This window comes from Sabethes cyaneus, chromosome 3 (assembly GCF_943734655.1).
Source record: "Sabethes cyaneus chromosome 3, idSabCyanKW18_F2, whole genome shotgun sequence".
NCBI lineage: Eukaryota > Metazoa > Arthropoda > Insecta > Diptera > Culicidae > Sabethes > Sabethes cyaneus.
In genome coordinates this window covers 240,757,449-240,774,183 of record NC_071355.1, presented here as the reverse complement: position 1 = coordinate 240,774,183, position 16,735 = coordinate 240,757,449, and the positions used below count along the sequence as shown (strand labels likewise).

Here is a 16,735-nt window from a genome sequence, read left to right as displayed (position 1 = left end):
GGCGAAGAATGAACCATGAACATGAACAAGCTTACCTGTTGCTACGGTGAACCCAGTATTCGGAAAGTGGTTAAAGCTGGACGGATACGTTGGGCAGAACAGGTTGCTAAAATGATGGACAACTATCATACAAAAATGGTTTTCGCATCGAGTCCGGTAGGAACAAGACGAAGAGGGTACAGCGAGCGAGGTGACAAGACCAGATGGAGCGAGATCTGGCGAGCTGGAGACCAGCTGTCATGGACCAAATTAGATGGAAGAATTATGCTACGCAGGCCTTGTCATAAGACATAAGGCCAACTAAGTAAATAAGGTTGTATTGTGCAAGGTTATACTAAAGGTCACATACGCCTTATTTACAAAAAATCAAATCAATTGAAGCCATCAAATCAATTGTAGCAATTATCGGGGCATTACTTTCCTCAATTCTGCCTACAAAATTCTCTCCCGCGTCCTATTTCATAGACGGAGGCCGTTGCGGAATACTAGTCGGTTTTCGAAAGGGACGCTCCACGACGGCCCAAATGTTCACCTTGCGAAAAATCGTCGATAAATTTCGAGAATTCAATTTACAGTCTCACCATTTGTTTATAGACTTTAAGGCGGCGTACGATACAGTTAAATGAAATTAGCTGTGACGGATTATGCTTGAACATGGTTTTCTACCAAAATTGAGTAGGGTGATATTTGCTACCTTTGATGGTTCAAAATTAAGCGTTAGAATGGTGGATAAGACATCGGACTCGTTTGTCACGTTAGATGGGTTGAAGCTGGGTGACGGGCTATAGAATTTGCTATTTGACATTGCATGAGAAGATGCTATTCGAAGGGCAGGCGTGCAGAGAAGCGGTACCATCTGCATATGCTCCAAGGGTTTGGGGACGACATCAATATCATCGGCGTTAACCGTAGAGCTGTGGAAGACGCGTACACGCATCTCAAGAACGAAATTAGAATAGGCCAAGAAACATTTATGCGCTAATTAAACATTTTAGCAGCCACTATTATTCAGCCAGAGCTGAATATGCATTGAATAAAATTTATGTAAATAATTCTACAATACTTATTCAGCCGAAATTGGAGAACTTACACAACCTGTTTTGTTTGAAGCAAAAAAAACACTTGTTAGGCAATTATATCGCCCTTTATATAATCTCTGTACGTCTAGTTTCCAGCTTTGCTCAAATTGGTTATTTAAACACGCGCAAAAGCCTCTATTAAGCTCTATTGCAGCTTTGAACGTAGCTACCCAAACAACAATTTCAGGCTGGTCAAACGCTTTTATGGCGCTTTTAACGCTTTTTTATGGGTTGGTAAACGGCTGGATAATGCGGAATATAGACCCCATAGTGGTCGTTAGCCTCTTATCCAGCAACTCCGATCCCGACTTCCTCGTGGTACCAGCCGGAATACGAGCAACCTTAGCGGAGATCGGGTAACCAACCCCGGTGGAAACTAAGGTCGTATACTAACCGGGAAGGAGGTATAGTGAGTCTCGGCACTATAAGATGGCAGCCCCATCGCGAGACTCGGTAGTGTTGCCCCAGTACGGCTACACACCTAAATTAAACTTAAACTAACAACATTCAAGAAGAAGAACGCTTTTATGGCTGAATTTATTTAACCTGTGGGTAAACTATGATTTAGTTTTAGAAAAAAAACTTTTTTTAGCTTTTAAACATCTAATTCTGGTGATTTTATCAAGCTCCGGGTTTGCTAATAGCTGCTTTCGAAGCTGCAATGGAGCCTAATAGAGGCTTTTGCGCGTTGTGGAATAACCAATTTGCGCAAAGCTGGAAACCAGGTGTACATAGGTTATATAAAGGGCGATAAAATTGCTTAACAAGTATTTTTTCCTGCCCCAAACGAAAAAGGTTGAAAGAGTTCTCCAATTTTGGCTGAATAAGTATTGTAGAATTATTTATATAAATTTTATTCGATGCATATTCAGCTATGGCTGAATAATAATGGCTGCTAAAATGTTTAATTAGCGCATAAATGTTTCTTGGAAGGTTTTTTTTATTAAGATGGCAATACGTTATACGACAATATTCAGCTAGTACAGCACAATTATTGAGAATATTAACAGGTTGTGGAGAGGTTGAAGATGCGCCTAATCTGCTTGTGACACTATTATGTGAAGCAGCTGATTTACAGTGCTTTCATTGGCTGCTTAAACACTTATAGAATAAAGAGGCCTTTGCTTAAATTTATTCAGCGTCTACCACCTGTATTCAGAGTTAAATCAGCTGTAACCAAATCAGTAGCATTTTAATTCTGCTTCGGCTTAATACAAATCCAACTAAAACAAACAGTGGAGTGAGCTGTGAAGTAAAAAGGCGGATAGCGGCTGCTGCCAGGTCCTTCTATGTATTATGTAGCCAGCTGAGGTTCCGAAACACGCGTTATATAAGATGCTAATTCTCCCCGTGGTACTCTACGACCACGAAGCGTGGACGTTGAAAGAGTACGATTGATGAGTTTTTGGCGTTTTTGAGCCTAAGATCCTGCGATTGATCGCGGCGGCATATTAGAAAAGGGAGGGTGACATGGGGGAGCCTGAATCACGAAATTTCCTAAGTATACGAAGATACATATTTTGAGGCGACTAAAACATGGTAAGGCACAATGGGCTGGCCACGTAGCAAGGATGCCGAATAAGATATCAGCGAAAACAATATTCAGCAAAGAACCCGACAGAGACCGACGACTTCGAAGCAGATCCCGTACCCGTTGGTGAGCGCTGTTATCGAGGATTGCTAGAACAGGGTGCCTTAGCGGCGATTAGAGAGTGGCATCCCCAGACCTACTAATAGAGGCGGCTCCTAAATTTGGTAAGCGGATTGTCACCAAAGAAGTAAAGTAAGTTAGCAAGAATTATTGATTAACAAAACTATCAGTGACATTGTGAGTGTTATTGTGAATAACTTCAATGATAATGACAAACCTGGTACAAAGGTACCTGACAAAGGTACTGTTTTGCCCCCTGGAAAATTGCATTTCCAGGTATGATTGTTATCAAAAACAATATAAAAATTATCATCCACTGACAATGCAAAACAAAATTAAAGAAGGAAATGCCACTAAAGTTGTGAATGAAATTAAACATTGGATGTTAAACAAAATATTCACCTCAAGCCTGTTTCACATTCAACCTAAATATCAGCAAAATTGGTAGAGAATTTCCTAGCATAATTTTAACAGCTCAGTCGATAAAATGCCGACAAAATTACCAGCAGAGCTGCCGTTAAAATACTTAATAAAAGATTTTTATCTTTCGATTATAGTGTCTAAGTATTTGGGGTGCAATGTGGCTCCCAGTGGTTCGCTCTCACGGTTTCCCGCTTCCCGATCGAAGCTAGAGCAGCTAGAGCAGCTTTTTGTGTGCTTTCATCCATCAACGTGCAAAAAGTGGCCAATAAACGAGCTCGAAATTCTCTCCGAACTGTACCTAATGATTATTAGTTGATCAAGACCGTAAAAGATCCCGGACCACAAAATCGCGCGTTTTGTTACTGATATCGTAAAAATTACCACTGACTGACTGACTGACTGACTGGCTGGCTGGCTGGCTGGCCGAGGCTGTAAGTCATTATTTCCTAGCCATAATGCAACGTACACATGCTGATCAACGGAAATATGATTTCTTGCTGAATAATATCAATATCACCATAATTAGCTCAATGTTCAGCCATTTTTTAAAGGGGAGAAATTACACTCGCAGGGAGCAATAAAGCCCAAAGTGCACCGCGCCTGTTTGGTTACGTTTATTAGTAACGTTTTCTAATAGGGTTGAAAAGATATAATTTCGCCCCAATGCAATTGTAATTGGGTTTACGTACGGTAACTGCGCGCCAGGACTGAGGTGAAGACCGTCAAACTTTATTCTTTCTTCGTTAATCACATGACTACAAACTGCCGAAGTCCGAAGTCGCTTTGCTGCTGTTTACTGTACGTGTACCTATATTTGGCGAAGGGAACGAGGGGAGTGGCCGGTATAGACACGCCGGGTAGTAGTAGCAAAACGTGCAGTTTTAGTCACTCGAGGCATTTCCGTCCGATTTCGACTGTAGACTGCACTGCCAAACCAAACCGGGACAGGGTCCCGGGTTGCAGTCGGTCTGCGCTGCGGCGGTGCACATTGTTGCTGCTGCTGCTGCTGCATGATGCGGATACGATCGAACGCGGCTGGGTGAGAAGTTATCGAAAAGTGCTTACATCTTGCGTTGTTTGCGTCCGTTGCGCCTCTGCTCTGCGCTCTGTTGGTCGGACAGTCAATTTTAAGTGGCTTGCCAGGCTAACAGCAGGGGAATATGAAAGCCGCCCCGCTTAAGTGTAACTGAAGGCCAAAAGTGTTTACGTTCATTAACGACGTTTTGCTTGTGTGTAGTTCGTATTTCGCTAATTTCAATCGGTACTGTCAGGGTTGTAGCAAAAGGACTTTTGCCTGTTGGGAAATTTGATATTCGCTACTGTTGTCGGATCTTCACAGGGTCTTCGACCCTGTGACGACAGACGACGACGGTTTTTTTCGTGGGCCGTCATGTAAAGTTCAGCCGTTTTCCGGACTGAATGAAACCCAACCACGACTCCCAGAGGGTTGCCGACAAGAAACAGCAGAAGAAACAAGAAAAGAGTTGGAAAATAAGGACTGCAATCACTTACCGGTGTCCATTGCCACTAGAGTCAGGATGTACTCGGCTTGCATTTCGCGGTCGAGCGCCCGCAGCAGCGAGATTTCTCCGCTGGATGCGTTAATTTTGAAAAAGTCCGTATCGCCTTCCTTGAGGAAGTAGCGAACCTGCGAGTTGAACGGTGGTGTATCGGCGTCGTAGGCCTTCACCGTGATGACGTAGCCGCCGTTCGGCGGTATCACGTTCTCCATCACGTACGCCAGGTAGGGCGAATCCAGAAAGGTTGGCGGATTATCGTTAATGTCCGTGATGGTGATGGACAGTTTGGCGGTGTCGAAGCGAACCTCGCCGTTCTCCGTATCGCTGGCGGAGTCCTCCGCCCGGACGGTCACGGTGTAGTGCGACTTTCGCTCGTAGTTCAAATTCTTGGCCACCCGAACTATGCCGCTGTCCTCGCTGATGGTGAAGTCCCGATTGTCGTCGCCGGTCGCAATCGAAAAACGGACCCGTCCATTAGCGCCCTCGTCGATATCAGTTGCGGAAACCTGCATGCGAATGCGAACCCGGGTTGGTTCGTGCGTGACAGCCAAGCCAAAGCCAAGCGAGTTCGCAAAGCAAAAAGAGAAAGAAGAAAAAATGGAACATTTTAAAATCTTTTTAAATCGATTGGCTCTCTAGGATGGTTGCAGGTAAATGGCACGGCATGGATACCGGGACGGGTAAATCCACTGCAAATGCTGGCGAATTATAATAGTTAATTAGTCATCGTCTGCGAATGTACGCCGCTTGATTGGAGATGAATTAAGAAATGTGTTCGATTTTCGAACGGCCTACCGTGCTGTGGTGCGTTCAATGTTTCGTGCTTAATTTTTTACTGATTTTTAGTGGTGCTGCTTTTAAGCAGAAAACCTAACTGGACTGCGGCCGAACGGCCGGGATGGCCGTTTAATCGCAAAGTTTAGCGAAGCAAATGCGAAAAGAAGTCGATTACCGGGCGATACATGAATAATTTATTAGTTATAGATAAACGATTTTAAGTGAATAATGAGCAGCGCTTGCACCGTTGGCACTCATTTGCACGCAGTCGCGTCGTCGTGGGTCGAAGTGTAGATAATTGCACCACATTCAACAGCACCGTACCAGCAGCGGCACCGCTGCGGTGCAACATTAATGATGTTATTTGCAGGGCTTTGGTAGAAAATTGTTTCGAGATTTAACTCGCTTTATAGCCACTAGTAATTAGGTAGCGTCGAAATTAGCTGGAATGTTTTGGATTTAATAGGTATGTTTTTCTGGCTTAAATCCGTGCGTTATTTTTAGAGTCAATTTTACAGTTTTTGTGTTAGAAAAGTTAGCCGGTTAATAAATTTGTTGCCGGTTGATTTGCTGTGATTAATTTTTACAACTGAAGCAATTTGCATGCAGTTGACAATCGCAAGAGAATACTGTCGCAAAGGAAAACAGTTTTTTTCATATGCAAATTCAAAGAGACTTTGCTAATGTCACCATTATCAATCATCAATCACCAATCATCAATCATGTTCTAATTATCTTCTTTTATTGGTTTGTCCTCGTCACCTGGTCTTCTGTTCATTTGTTCTTTTGTTTTTTTTTGTACTTTTGTTCTTTTATTCGTTGGTTCTTTTGTTCTTCAGTTTTGCTGTTTCTACTGTTCTACCGTTCATCTGTTCTTCTGCTCTTCTACTCTTCTCTTCTACTATTTTTCTATTCTTTTGTTCTTCTGTTCTATTTTTATCTGACCATCTATTCTTCTGTTTCTTTCTGTTCTTTCTGTTTCTATTCTTCTGACTTGAAGTAAGATTTGAAGTTGGACTAATTTGAACCTAAAGTTTTACTTCATACCTAACATGGACCCGAACTTATCTTTCATTATATACATTATCAATGTTTATGGGAAGCGTTTGGTACGGGAGGTCCACGCTTTCTTCCTTCCCCTTGATTTCAAGGAGTTTAATGGAATTAAATATTTTTTCTGGTTCCACTTGATTCTTTAGAATTCTCTCTGAGGTACATGTTGCGCAATTGGCCTGGCCGTTGACAAGAAAAATGATTGATTCAAGTAATCGTCATTTTTCAGGATGCCTTCAAGAATTGGCTGCGTTAGTGTGAGATTATATTAGATTAGATTAGCTACCTGACATGAACCCGAAATTGGACAGGAAGTTTTACTTGAAATGAGAATTGACAATTTTCGTTTTATTATCTCACACGCTTTACCTCGTTTCATTTTTTCATTAGCCAGTCTCGTTTTTCAACTTTTTGTACCGTTTTCTCCTTTTTCTGTACTGTTTTCAAAACTTTAGCTCTCATTTTTCTTTAATTTTTCTTCCTTTTTTTCGTGTTTTCCTATTTTTCTGTCCTGTATTTCCGGTTTCATTGTTCCATTTTGTTTCGTTTCCTGTCCCATTTTTTTACTTTTTTTATTCCTGTTTATCACTCGTTTTTTTATCATTCTTTTCCCCATTTTCCATGGTTTCTGACTATTTTAATCTTACTTCCTACTCGTTTTTCGTCTTGCTCTGTTTCGTTTTTCTTCTTTTTGATGCCCCACTTTGCCGTCTTTTCTGTCATGTTTATTTTACTGTTTGGCTCCCATTTTTTCCTTTCCTCTCCAGTTTTCCTTTTTTATCTCTCGTTTTTCCATCTTTTTCTGTTCCTTTTTGTCCTTCTATTTCTGTCCCATTTTGCCATGTTTTGTCCCATATTTCTTCTTTTCTATACTGTTTGACCTCTTTTTCACGTTTTCTCCTTTTCCTCTATCGGTTTACCGTTTTCTGTTTCGTTATTCTTATTTTTCATTTTGGTTTCTCTAGTTTTCTGTTATAATTGTTGTTTAGCGTTCCCGTTTTTTCCTCGTTTTTCGTTTTTCCTGCCCGCTGTTGTCTCTTTCTCCGTCCCTATTTTATACTTTTCCTGTCCCGTTTTACGCCCGCTTTTCCTGAGTTCTGTTCTTTCTTTTTTGTTCTTCTGTTTATCTGTTCTTTTTTCTTATTTTGTTCTATTTTATATTTGCCAGCTTCCCAAGTTATACCCTTTTCCAGTTTCCTAATATTCTTGTTTTCCTGTTTAGAAATAATAAGGCCATTGCAAATCACTTTAAAAGTTTTTGTCACCCCCCCCCTTGGAAATTGGCTTGCAAAATCGGGGGGCAAAAAAATAATTTGTAGGATGTGAGTTAATTTTTTTCTATAAAATCAATTGTCTGTGAGCTCTACAGCCTGAAAACCTTGAAAAATGAGTGTACGAGTTGAATGCTTCTAGCATGAAATAGAAATGGAAATTCAAACAGCGGAATTTCCGAAAATCGGCCAAAACATTTTTCTTTCGTTTTTGTCTTGTTTTCGTAGATTTTTGCATGGAACTTAACAACGTATATATTAAAAGCAAGAATAGATTTGGTTTTCACGTTTAAACTTAAAATAAAAATGCCTAAAATCCATATTGTTTTTGCTCGATTAAAAAATTCTCTTTGTTTTTTCGCCCCTCCGCGTTCAGTAGTCCTACACCGGAGGGACCAACACTTTTTTAAATATTTGTAATGGCCTAAATTCGAAATTCGAATTTGGTTTTCACGTTTAAACTTTGAATAAAAATGCTTAAAACGAATATTTTTTTCCGCTCGATTGGAAAAATCTTTTTGTTTTTTGACGTAGGACTACGTCTTTGATTTCTATTCCATCTATATGGGGGAGCAGTTTAGAAAAACGAAAAGGGAACATGTAACGAAAAGTGGTTATAGTTTGCACGCTTATAACTCAGTCGTCCGTCAATAGATTCTAGAGATATTGGTATCAATCGATTGGAAATTTTTCAAAAAATCCATTACAACACAGTAGGTTACATATTTCCCTAACAGACGTTTAATAATTGAGAAAATATTAGACGACTATTCATCATTTCACTATTTTCATTTTTTCGTCTTCCCACGTCAATGCTTCCCTAGCACGCAATGACAGAAATATGTAGGAGATGAGCTATGGGTTAAGCTCCCTTATGATTGTATTTAATTTACGCCCTAGCTGTTGCTGCTTTCCCGGATAAGGTAACGAAGAGACATCCAAATTCACCAAGCGAGACGCCAACAAACCGATGAATCCAGCGACTTATCCGCCAGCAGTGATGCTAAAAACTCATCAGAAATCAAAATCAACTGTGAATCATGTCAACTTGATCCTTGAGCACAAAATTCACATATATATTTCTTCCCGCTTGATCACATTCTGCTTTGCTTCAACTGCTACCCGGAGCTATGTACATATAGAGTAAGGAGGGGTAAAAGTGCGACGGGGGTAAAAGTGCGATTCAATGATTTATCGCTGCAGATTACGAGTAAATTGACTACATTGGCATGGATGGGTGACTACTTTGACAGCTTGAATCTAACGTAAACTTTGGTTACTTATGAAAGATAGTTGCTGAGTAATGTGCAAATGTTATTTTAGGGTGGTTTTGATGTAATTTATCGTTATACGACAAATACGATATCAACAGGAGGATATTACTTGTTGAAAATTTGTAGCAGCGTTTTACATCACTCACATATCTGTTTTGAAAATACGGTGAAAAGAATTTACAAAATATATTTCGCTTTTCCATAATTTAATCAAACCCCGTCAAGCGCCTAGCGGGGTAATAGTGCGATATACGGACGGGGCAAAAGTGCGATTCATAGTCGAGGCAAAAATGTATAGCTAATTATATACAGCTTTGAGCACTATATTACAGATACTAGAAATGAAAGATCTGCAGAAAACTGTGTGTTCTACAGATGTTGGCCGAAGGAAAACAATATTTTTCCGCTGATGAAACAAAAAACGTTTGATTTTTGTTTCATCAGCGGGAAAACATTGTTTTCTTTCGGCCAACATCTGTAGAACACACAGTTTTCTGCAGATCTGGAAAAGTTTCGATTTGACGGAGGCTGCAATACACCAACGCAAAATAGGAAAGATGTAAATTAAGAATATTTCTTACTGAAACATACCGTAGATTGAAGATAGTATGGTTTTGTTAGCTACTGCTGTCCTAATTTCGTGGATTCGAGCTTCGCACTTTTGCCCCGCTAGTGGGGTAAAAGTGCGCATCGGCACTTGATCAGAAGAATGAAGAATGTATTTTGCATAACACTATTATTACAGATGATGTATAGTTAAATGTGAAGACATTGAGTTACTGCATCACTATAAAATATATTTTGTTTTGTCCTTCTTTATATTTCAGGAAAATTGATGACAACTTCAAACATCGCACTTATGCCCCGCCCTACTCTACATATAAATTCGTTGTTGAACAGCATAGGCATTCTCTCGTGCGATACGTAACTGTGGGTGGGCGTGAGAGAATGAATCTCTGAATAAAATCGTGTAAAGTTGAACTAAAACACACATTTAAACTACATGTTTATCTAATACTTATTAGGCATTTTACTTTCTAGTTAAGAAAATGTCGATTCCCGCGAAGGAAAAATGTAAATTCTACCATTGTCATTGTCATTCGTTGCGCATTGTCATTCGGTCAGCGGCTTTGGTTGGTGACACATCGGCAAGCAGCTAGCTTGCGACACATAATATCATTATTATTATTTATTATTATTTATTTGATTCACTTCTTCCGACTTTACGTTTTAATGAAATTAGATTGGACTGGTACTGGACATAACATCATAAACAGAAAAGTCTATCTTAATTACAGATCCTACGAGTAGCGTTTGTCCGGTAAAGAGTATTCCCACCATTGATCCACACACCAATAACCTATCGGATGGACGAAAGTAGCCAAGGGACACCACGAGTCAGAAATTTGAGAATTCGAGATTATCAAACGGACCTTTTCAGGTCCACCATTTAAATTAGTTGAAGTGTTGAAATTATGAATTTCTCACATATAAGAACACAATACTTTAATGCGCAACTTGGGCATCTATAAATGAAATTCGTACAAAAATCACCGGCTTTAGCATTGGGAGACAAATTGCTCTACATTCGTAGTGCTACGACAAGCCTACGGTCGTGCTACTAGACATGGACCCTTGTACTTTTTTCGCGCCCCCTTCAGTGGCCCAGCACTGGAAGGACAAAAGCTTTATAAAATATTTGTAATGGCCTAAATATGAAAAACAAACGTATATCAGTAGAAGAATGATAAATGGAAAAAATAAACAGGAAATAATGCATGAACATGAGAGAAATAAAGCTTACGGTAAATTAATACAATGAAAAATAAAAATGGAAAGTAGGATAAAGATAGAATAAGAAAAATAACAAATACCAATAAATGAAAATTAGAAAATATGGAAACATAAAAAAACAAGAAAATACAATCTTCGAAGAAGATAGTAAAGCATAAGCATACTACACTAAAGCAGAAGAATCAGTGTACAATGGGATCTTATTCATCCAATGACATAGAAAAATAAGAAGACGGAAAATAAGGAAAATTGCCAAGTAAGGATAATAAGAAAATGGAAGTCATAAGGAACGGAAAGTATTTTGGAGAGTAAATAAATAAATAACTAGGACAGGAAAAATAAGGTGGTAATATTATAGGAGCACAGAAACATAGAAGCAAAAGGATATATAAAAATAGAAGATCAGCAAAACTGTGACTTAAAAAGTTGAAAACTGTGAATGCCCCCTTTGGAAGGGGGCGGCTCTCATACGCATGAAACACAAATTTCAACCATACATGAGAACTATCCAGGCAACTAACACACAAAATGTGTATTACTCGGCCCAGAAGTATGTTCTGATAAAAGCTTGGAACCCTCCTTAGTCAAGAAAGGGGCGGTTGCTTGAGCTACTCTTAGTGCTACATTGTGCACAAGAAGTTGATCGAAGGTTTGCGCAAGAGAAAATTACGTTCAAACTGACAGGACCGAGGGTTAAATTAAAAACACACACCTACGTTTTATACAGAAAATTATTTCGTTTAGTTCTACTATGATAATACACTGCGTATGTAAACTTTGCTGTACAATATGCTATGACCTGTCAATGTGGTCTTGAAAACATTGCCGAGTCACCGGCAGCGCAAGTGGATCAAAGCATGCTGTGACTGTTATTTGTGATAGGCACAAATAAACGATTGTCAGTAACTTTGGTAGCTTTTCTAAGTTTTGGAACAAATATTTGCGTTTTTCGCAGTTGCACGTTTTTGCACATGTGACTGATTTCCATTTATTGTCAGTACAGCACTCGTTCGCTAATTGCACGAATGAGGCGATGCGATTAGCGAATTTCGTTTTTTAATTGCACATGGTTGCCAATATTTATTGTAAAACGTGATGCGTTATCACTGTAAAAAACTCTTCACATGCATTCACACGTACGCTAAATTTTGGGAAAAACATTTAAATTTTTACAAATGAACTAAAAGCTTAATGAAAATGTGTTCAATTAGTCAAAGTGTAGCCAAATTTGCATGAATTTGTTTATAATGTATCTATGTAATGCAACGCTGCATTTTTGTTTATAGCAACCACCTGTGATACCACATGTAGTTTGACAGATAACTGCTTTTTAATTGCACGATCGTGCAGTTAGCAGACGTGCAATTAAAAGACGGTGCGATTAGAGGACGTGCAATTAGCGCATGAGTGCTGTATGTCGAGCGACACCTATTAAAGTCTCTCAAATATTATCCAACAAAGTAAACTTAATAGATCACAAATGCAATGCACGTTGACGTGCTTACACAGGTGAGAGATACGGATACATTGCATTAGCGCCTTATCAACCGTATGCAATGAAAGTATAAGATGCTGATAAAACTATACACTTTTTTGATCTAGTTCTGTTCCAGTAACTAAATAACTCTAAATAACCGACATATAAAAGCAATATGTGCTCATTATTTCCGCACTATTTCTTAAAATACCCCGGTGCAACGATGTCCTCACTAACTCGTCTGCTGTTGTTGCTTAGTCTTATGACTTACTGTTTCGGACAGGACCTAAAGTGTGCATCGAGTACTAAATTTCACATCCCAAATGTTGAGGTAAGTTGTTGTAAAACCGCCAAGAAACACCCTTTCACCCTTAGGTTTATTCCTCCTCCGGATTAGGGCAACTGGTTCCAAGCGACGGAGTATTGCAATTCGATCGGAATGCGCTTGGCAGTGATAACGAACGATCAGGATAATGCCAATGCGGTTGCACTGGCAAAATCGGACCGTAAATACCAGCCCGCCGTTTGGATCGGTGGAAGTGATCTCGGCCGGAAAGGTGATTACTACTGGCAACCAACGGGGGCAAAGTTCAGCTACACCCGCTGGCAACCCGGACAGCCGGATAACTATGAGAATACCGAAGATTGCACGGAACTTCGAGCCGATAACAACTGGAATTGGAATGATAGGAACTGCGTGAGTGTGCAGCATTTCCTGTGTGAAAACGTCGAATCGAAAAAAGTGACGATACTGTTTTGAAGGTTTTAAAGTTAAATCTACCACCCGATGAGTGGACTAATAAACCGGAACTTATAATTGATTGTGGTAGCTTTAAATATAGAGTCTAGCATTTCAAATTTTAGAATTCAAAGAAATGCTGACGTTTAAAATGGGATAGTTTTGTTTGGGAAATAGACGTTTATTTTGCAGTAAAATACACACACACTCAAGCTTTAAGAAAAAGAAAGCTTAGACAGAGACAAGGAAACAACATTTTCAAATTTTTACTGGATTATAATAATCCAGTCCCATTTTTTTTTTGTTGAAAGAATAACTGGAAAACTTCTCGGCCAGCGCAAAATGCTGGTGGCAATATGTTTGCGACTGCCTCGAATATTCGTGAATTGTTAGGATAAATCTGCATTCTGCACAATTAAGCACAATAACTCTCAGATAGAATATTGCCATCAAAAAAGTTGCCAATTTAATGGCTTTTCAATGAATTTGAATCAAATTTACTATTTACTATACCCCTTTCTATAAAGTTCAAGATGTGTTGCAATAAAAGTGGCTCATAAATTGCTATTTTAAATAATTTAGCGAACTAAAACCATTAAAATTGTTGCCAAATATTGTCAGAACCTGTTGAATACATAATATACATACTTAAACGATATTGCTAGAGAAGCAGTTTAGCAATATAGTTGCCACTACCTTATAAAGGGTTAAGAGTGTATATAATCACAGTAGGCGTCTGTTGGTTAAAATGTCGCAAAACAACGTTGGGGAAGATTTATTTCTTTCTTAAACAATATTGTAGATAATAATTAACTCTACCCCTGCAATTGCCATATACGTCGCGTTTTAGAATTCTGTTTCGCTGAGGCCAGGCTTGGCACGCTCTTTTCGTTTCGATACTGCACCTTAGCCAAGCAAAACTAGAAAAAGTGGTGTATGGGGCATTGGTAGCATTAGTTTTTATCTGCAATATTGTTGAAGTAAGTATTATTATTTCTTTCATATTTATGGTACTATCAGGCTGCTACCCCGTTGGTAGTATCAAGAGCACTCTTTTTGCCACCAACGGCATTGCACCCGTAGCGTCGTAAATACAGCATATAAAACGTTACTTTCTTCAGCAATATTGTAGATAAATACTTACTTTAAAAATGCCCTGTACACCACTTTTTCAAATTCTTCTTTTGTTATTCTATTTTTTTACTCTTTTGTTCCTTTGATCTCTTGTTCTTCAGGTTTACTAATTCTTTTGTTCTACCGTTGCACTCTTCTCTTCTTCCATTCCGTTTTCCTTTTGTTCTTCTGCTCGATTTTTATCTGACCGTCTATTCTTCTGTTTCTTTCTCTTGTTCTGATCTTCTGACTTAAATTTAGATTTGAAGTTGGACCAGTTTGAACCAGAAGTTTTACTTCAAACCAGACATGGACACGTAATTAGACAGGAAGTTTTACTTGAAATTAGAGATTTTTTAAACGATAGTTCTTTTACAATTGACGAAGGGACGGTGGAAGAAAGTAATGAAATTTTACAATGAAGGAGAATGAGCGGACGGGTGTGAGAGGGGGGCGGGGGGGCGGAGCCCCCCTTTCTTCTTCATTCAAAAATTTCATTACTCTCTCCCCTCGTCCCTTCGTCAATTGTAGAAGAACTATCGTTTAAAAAATATTAATTATACATGCCTGACCTTATTTTAAGGTCAAGACGAAAATACGAGGTTGATCTGTCTTAAAACTAGAATTGACATTTTTCATTTTATTCTCTCACACGTTTTATCTCGTTTTATTTTTTCTCTATTCCACTTTTTTGATTGTTTGTTTCGGTTTCTTCCTTTTCTGTACCGTTTTCTTAACGTTTGCTCTCGCTTTTCTTCCATTTTTCCATTTTTCCTCTTTTTATCTCGTTCTCCTTATTTTTCTGTTCCGTATTTCCGGTTTCATTGTTTTATTTTGCTTCGTTGCCTGTCCCATTTTTTCTTTTTTTCAGTCGCGTTTTTCCTCATGTTTATCACTCATTTTTTATCACTTTCTTTCCCATTCTCTGCCGTTTCTATCTTTTCTTATCTCGCATTTTTCGTCTTGGTCTGTACCGATTTTTCTCTTTTTGATGTCCCGTTTTGCCGTCTTTTCTGTCATGTTTATTTTGCTTTTTGGCTCCTTCAGTTTTCCTTTTTTATCCAACTTTTTCTCTTCCGTTTTTCCTTTTTGTCCTTCTATTTCTGTCCCATTTTGCCGTTCTTTTGTCCCATGTTTCTCTTTCTATATGGTGTTTGGCCTCTCGTTTCTTCTTCTTTTCCATTCTGATTTCTTTTGTTTTCTGTACCCTTTGTTGTCTCATTTTCTTTCTCGTTTCTCCTTTTTTCTGCCCGCCGTTTTCTCTTTATCTGTACCTATTCTCTGCTTTTCCTGTCCCGCTCTTGGTACGCTATTCCAGAGTCCTCTTCTTCCTGTTCTCTGTTCTTCTGTTTGTCTGTTCTTTTTTCTTCTGTTCTGTTGTTGTTTTGGAATTTTCTTGTTTGTCAGTTTTCCAAGTCATAAACTTTTTTTATTTCTCCTATGCAATCTCCTTACAAATAAAAGTTTTTGTCCTCCCGATTTTCAGTGATAATATGGAAAGAAATCGTCACATTACTTCAACTTTCACTTCTATTTCGTGTTGGAAGCGTTAACACACATGTTTCGAGCTCCAAAAATTCTCGAATTCTTTACCCATGTCCAACAAATCTTTCTTTTGTCGTCCGATTTTTAAAGCCAGGGGGGTTGTCAAAAACTTTAAATTTCATTAGCACGTAAAAATACAAAATCATAGTAAAGGACAACAAAATAACAAGAAAACAGAAACACCACATACGAGCGTAGATTCAACAATATTAAAAAGAGAAAATCGTGAAAATATGTCGATGTGTAGAAAAGTAGAAAAAACGTAAGCATATAAATAGAGATGAAAAGCAGTAATGAATCTTAAAACTGCAGAAGGTAGCAGCGTTCGCTTAGGACAAGAATTTGAGAAGAACAAGTAGCAAAATTGGAAGTCAAAGAAACAAAATAAAATAGATGTAAATAGAAACAGCAGAAAACCAGATAAAAAGTTTGAAAAAACCAATATAAAAAAAGAATACTTCGTTGGTTTAGCAGAACACTATTGGTTATAACAGAAAAAAGTAAAACAGGTAAGTTGAAAAGCTAGAACACAAAACAGACAACAGTCTGATTTGCTAAATACAGTACAAGTAGAAACGTGAAAAGAAACTTGAAACTTGAAACTTGAACTCAAACGAAGAACCACGGAAAATTGAATTCTCACGTGAGTATCTGATTAGGACACAAAAGCAAAATAAGCGAAACAATCAACAGTAGATATAGAAAAATATGGAAAAAAGTAGAAAACAGTGAGCAACACTTAAATAAGAAACAAAAGAGCTGCAAAACACGTGAAAACCCCAAGAAAGCAGGAAAACTGTAAGTCTTAAATATGAAATTGTAAAAATATGAAAATATAAAATTATGAAAACATGAAATGAAAATATGAGAATATGAAAAGATGAGACTATGATAATATGGAAACATAAAAATATGAGAATATGAAAACATCAAAATATGGAAATATGAAAATATGCAAATATAAAAATTTTAAAATATGAAACTTTTCACTCGGTTAGCAAATTGGGATGCAGACATTC

At 38.4% G+C, this 16,735-nt stretch overlaps 2 protein-coding genes across 2 annotated transcripts in view; one reads left to right on the top strand and one right to left on the bottom strand.

Moving 5' to 3' along the window:
- Positions 1–16,735, bottom strand: part of LOC128740965 (cadherin-related tumor suppressor) — a 161,882-nt gene that overhangs the window by 69,552 nt on the left and 75,595 nt on the right. Inside the window, exon 7 of the mRNA XM_053836541.1 lies at positions 4,666–5,179. Coding sequence (XP_053692516.1) covers positions 4,666–5,179 — 514 coding nt within the window. The remainder of the gene's footprint in view (positions 1–4,665; positions 5,180–16,735) is intronic.
- On the top strand, positions 12,498–13,213 carry LOC128741447 (perlucin-like). The gene is made up of 2 exons (XM_053837270.1): positions 12,498–12,650; positions 12,717–13,213. The coding sequence occupies exons 1-2, from the start codon at positions 12,543–12,545 to the stop codon at positions 13,077–13,079; spliced, it is 471 nt and encodes a 156-aa protein (XP_053693245.1). The 5' UTR covers positions 12,498–12,542; the 3' UTR covers positions 13,080–13,213.

Bases quoted from the DNA above. Each gene is read 5' to 3' on its own strand.
- LOC128741447 (XM_053837270.1), top strand. From the start codon at position 12,543: ATGTCCTCACTAACTCGTCTGCTGTTGTTGCTTAGTCTTATGACTTAC. The intron at 12,651-12,716 runs GTAAGTTGTTGT...CCTCCGGATTAG, and splicing joins TTCACATCCCAAATGTTGAG to GGCAACTGGTTCCAAGCGAC.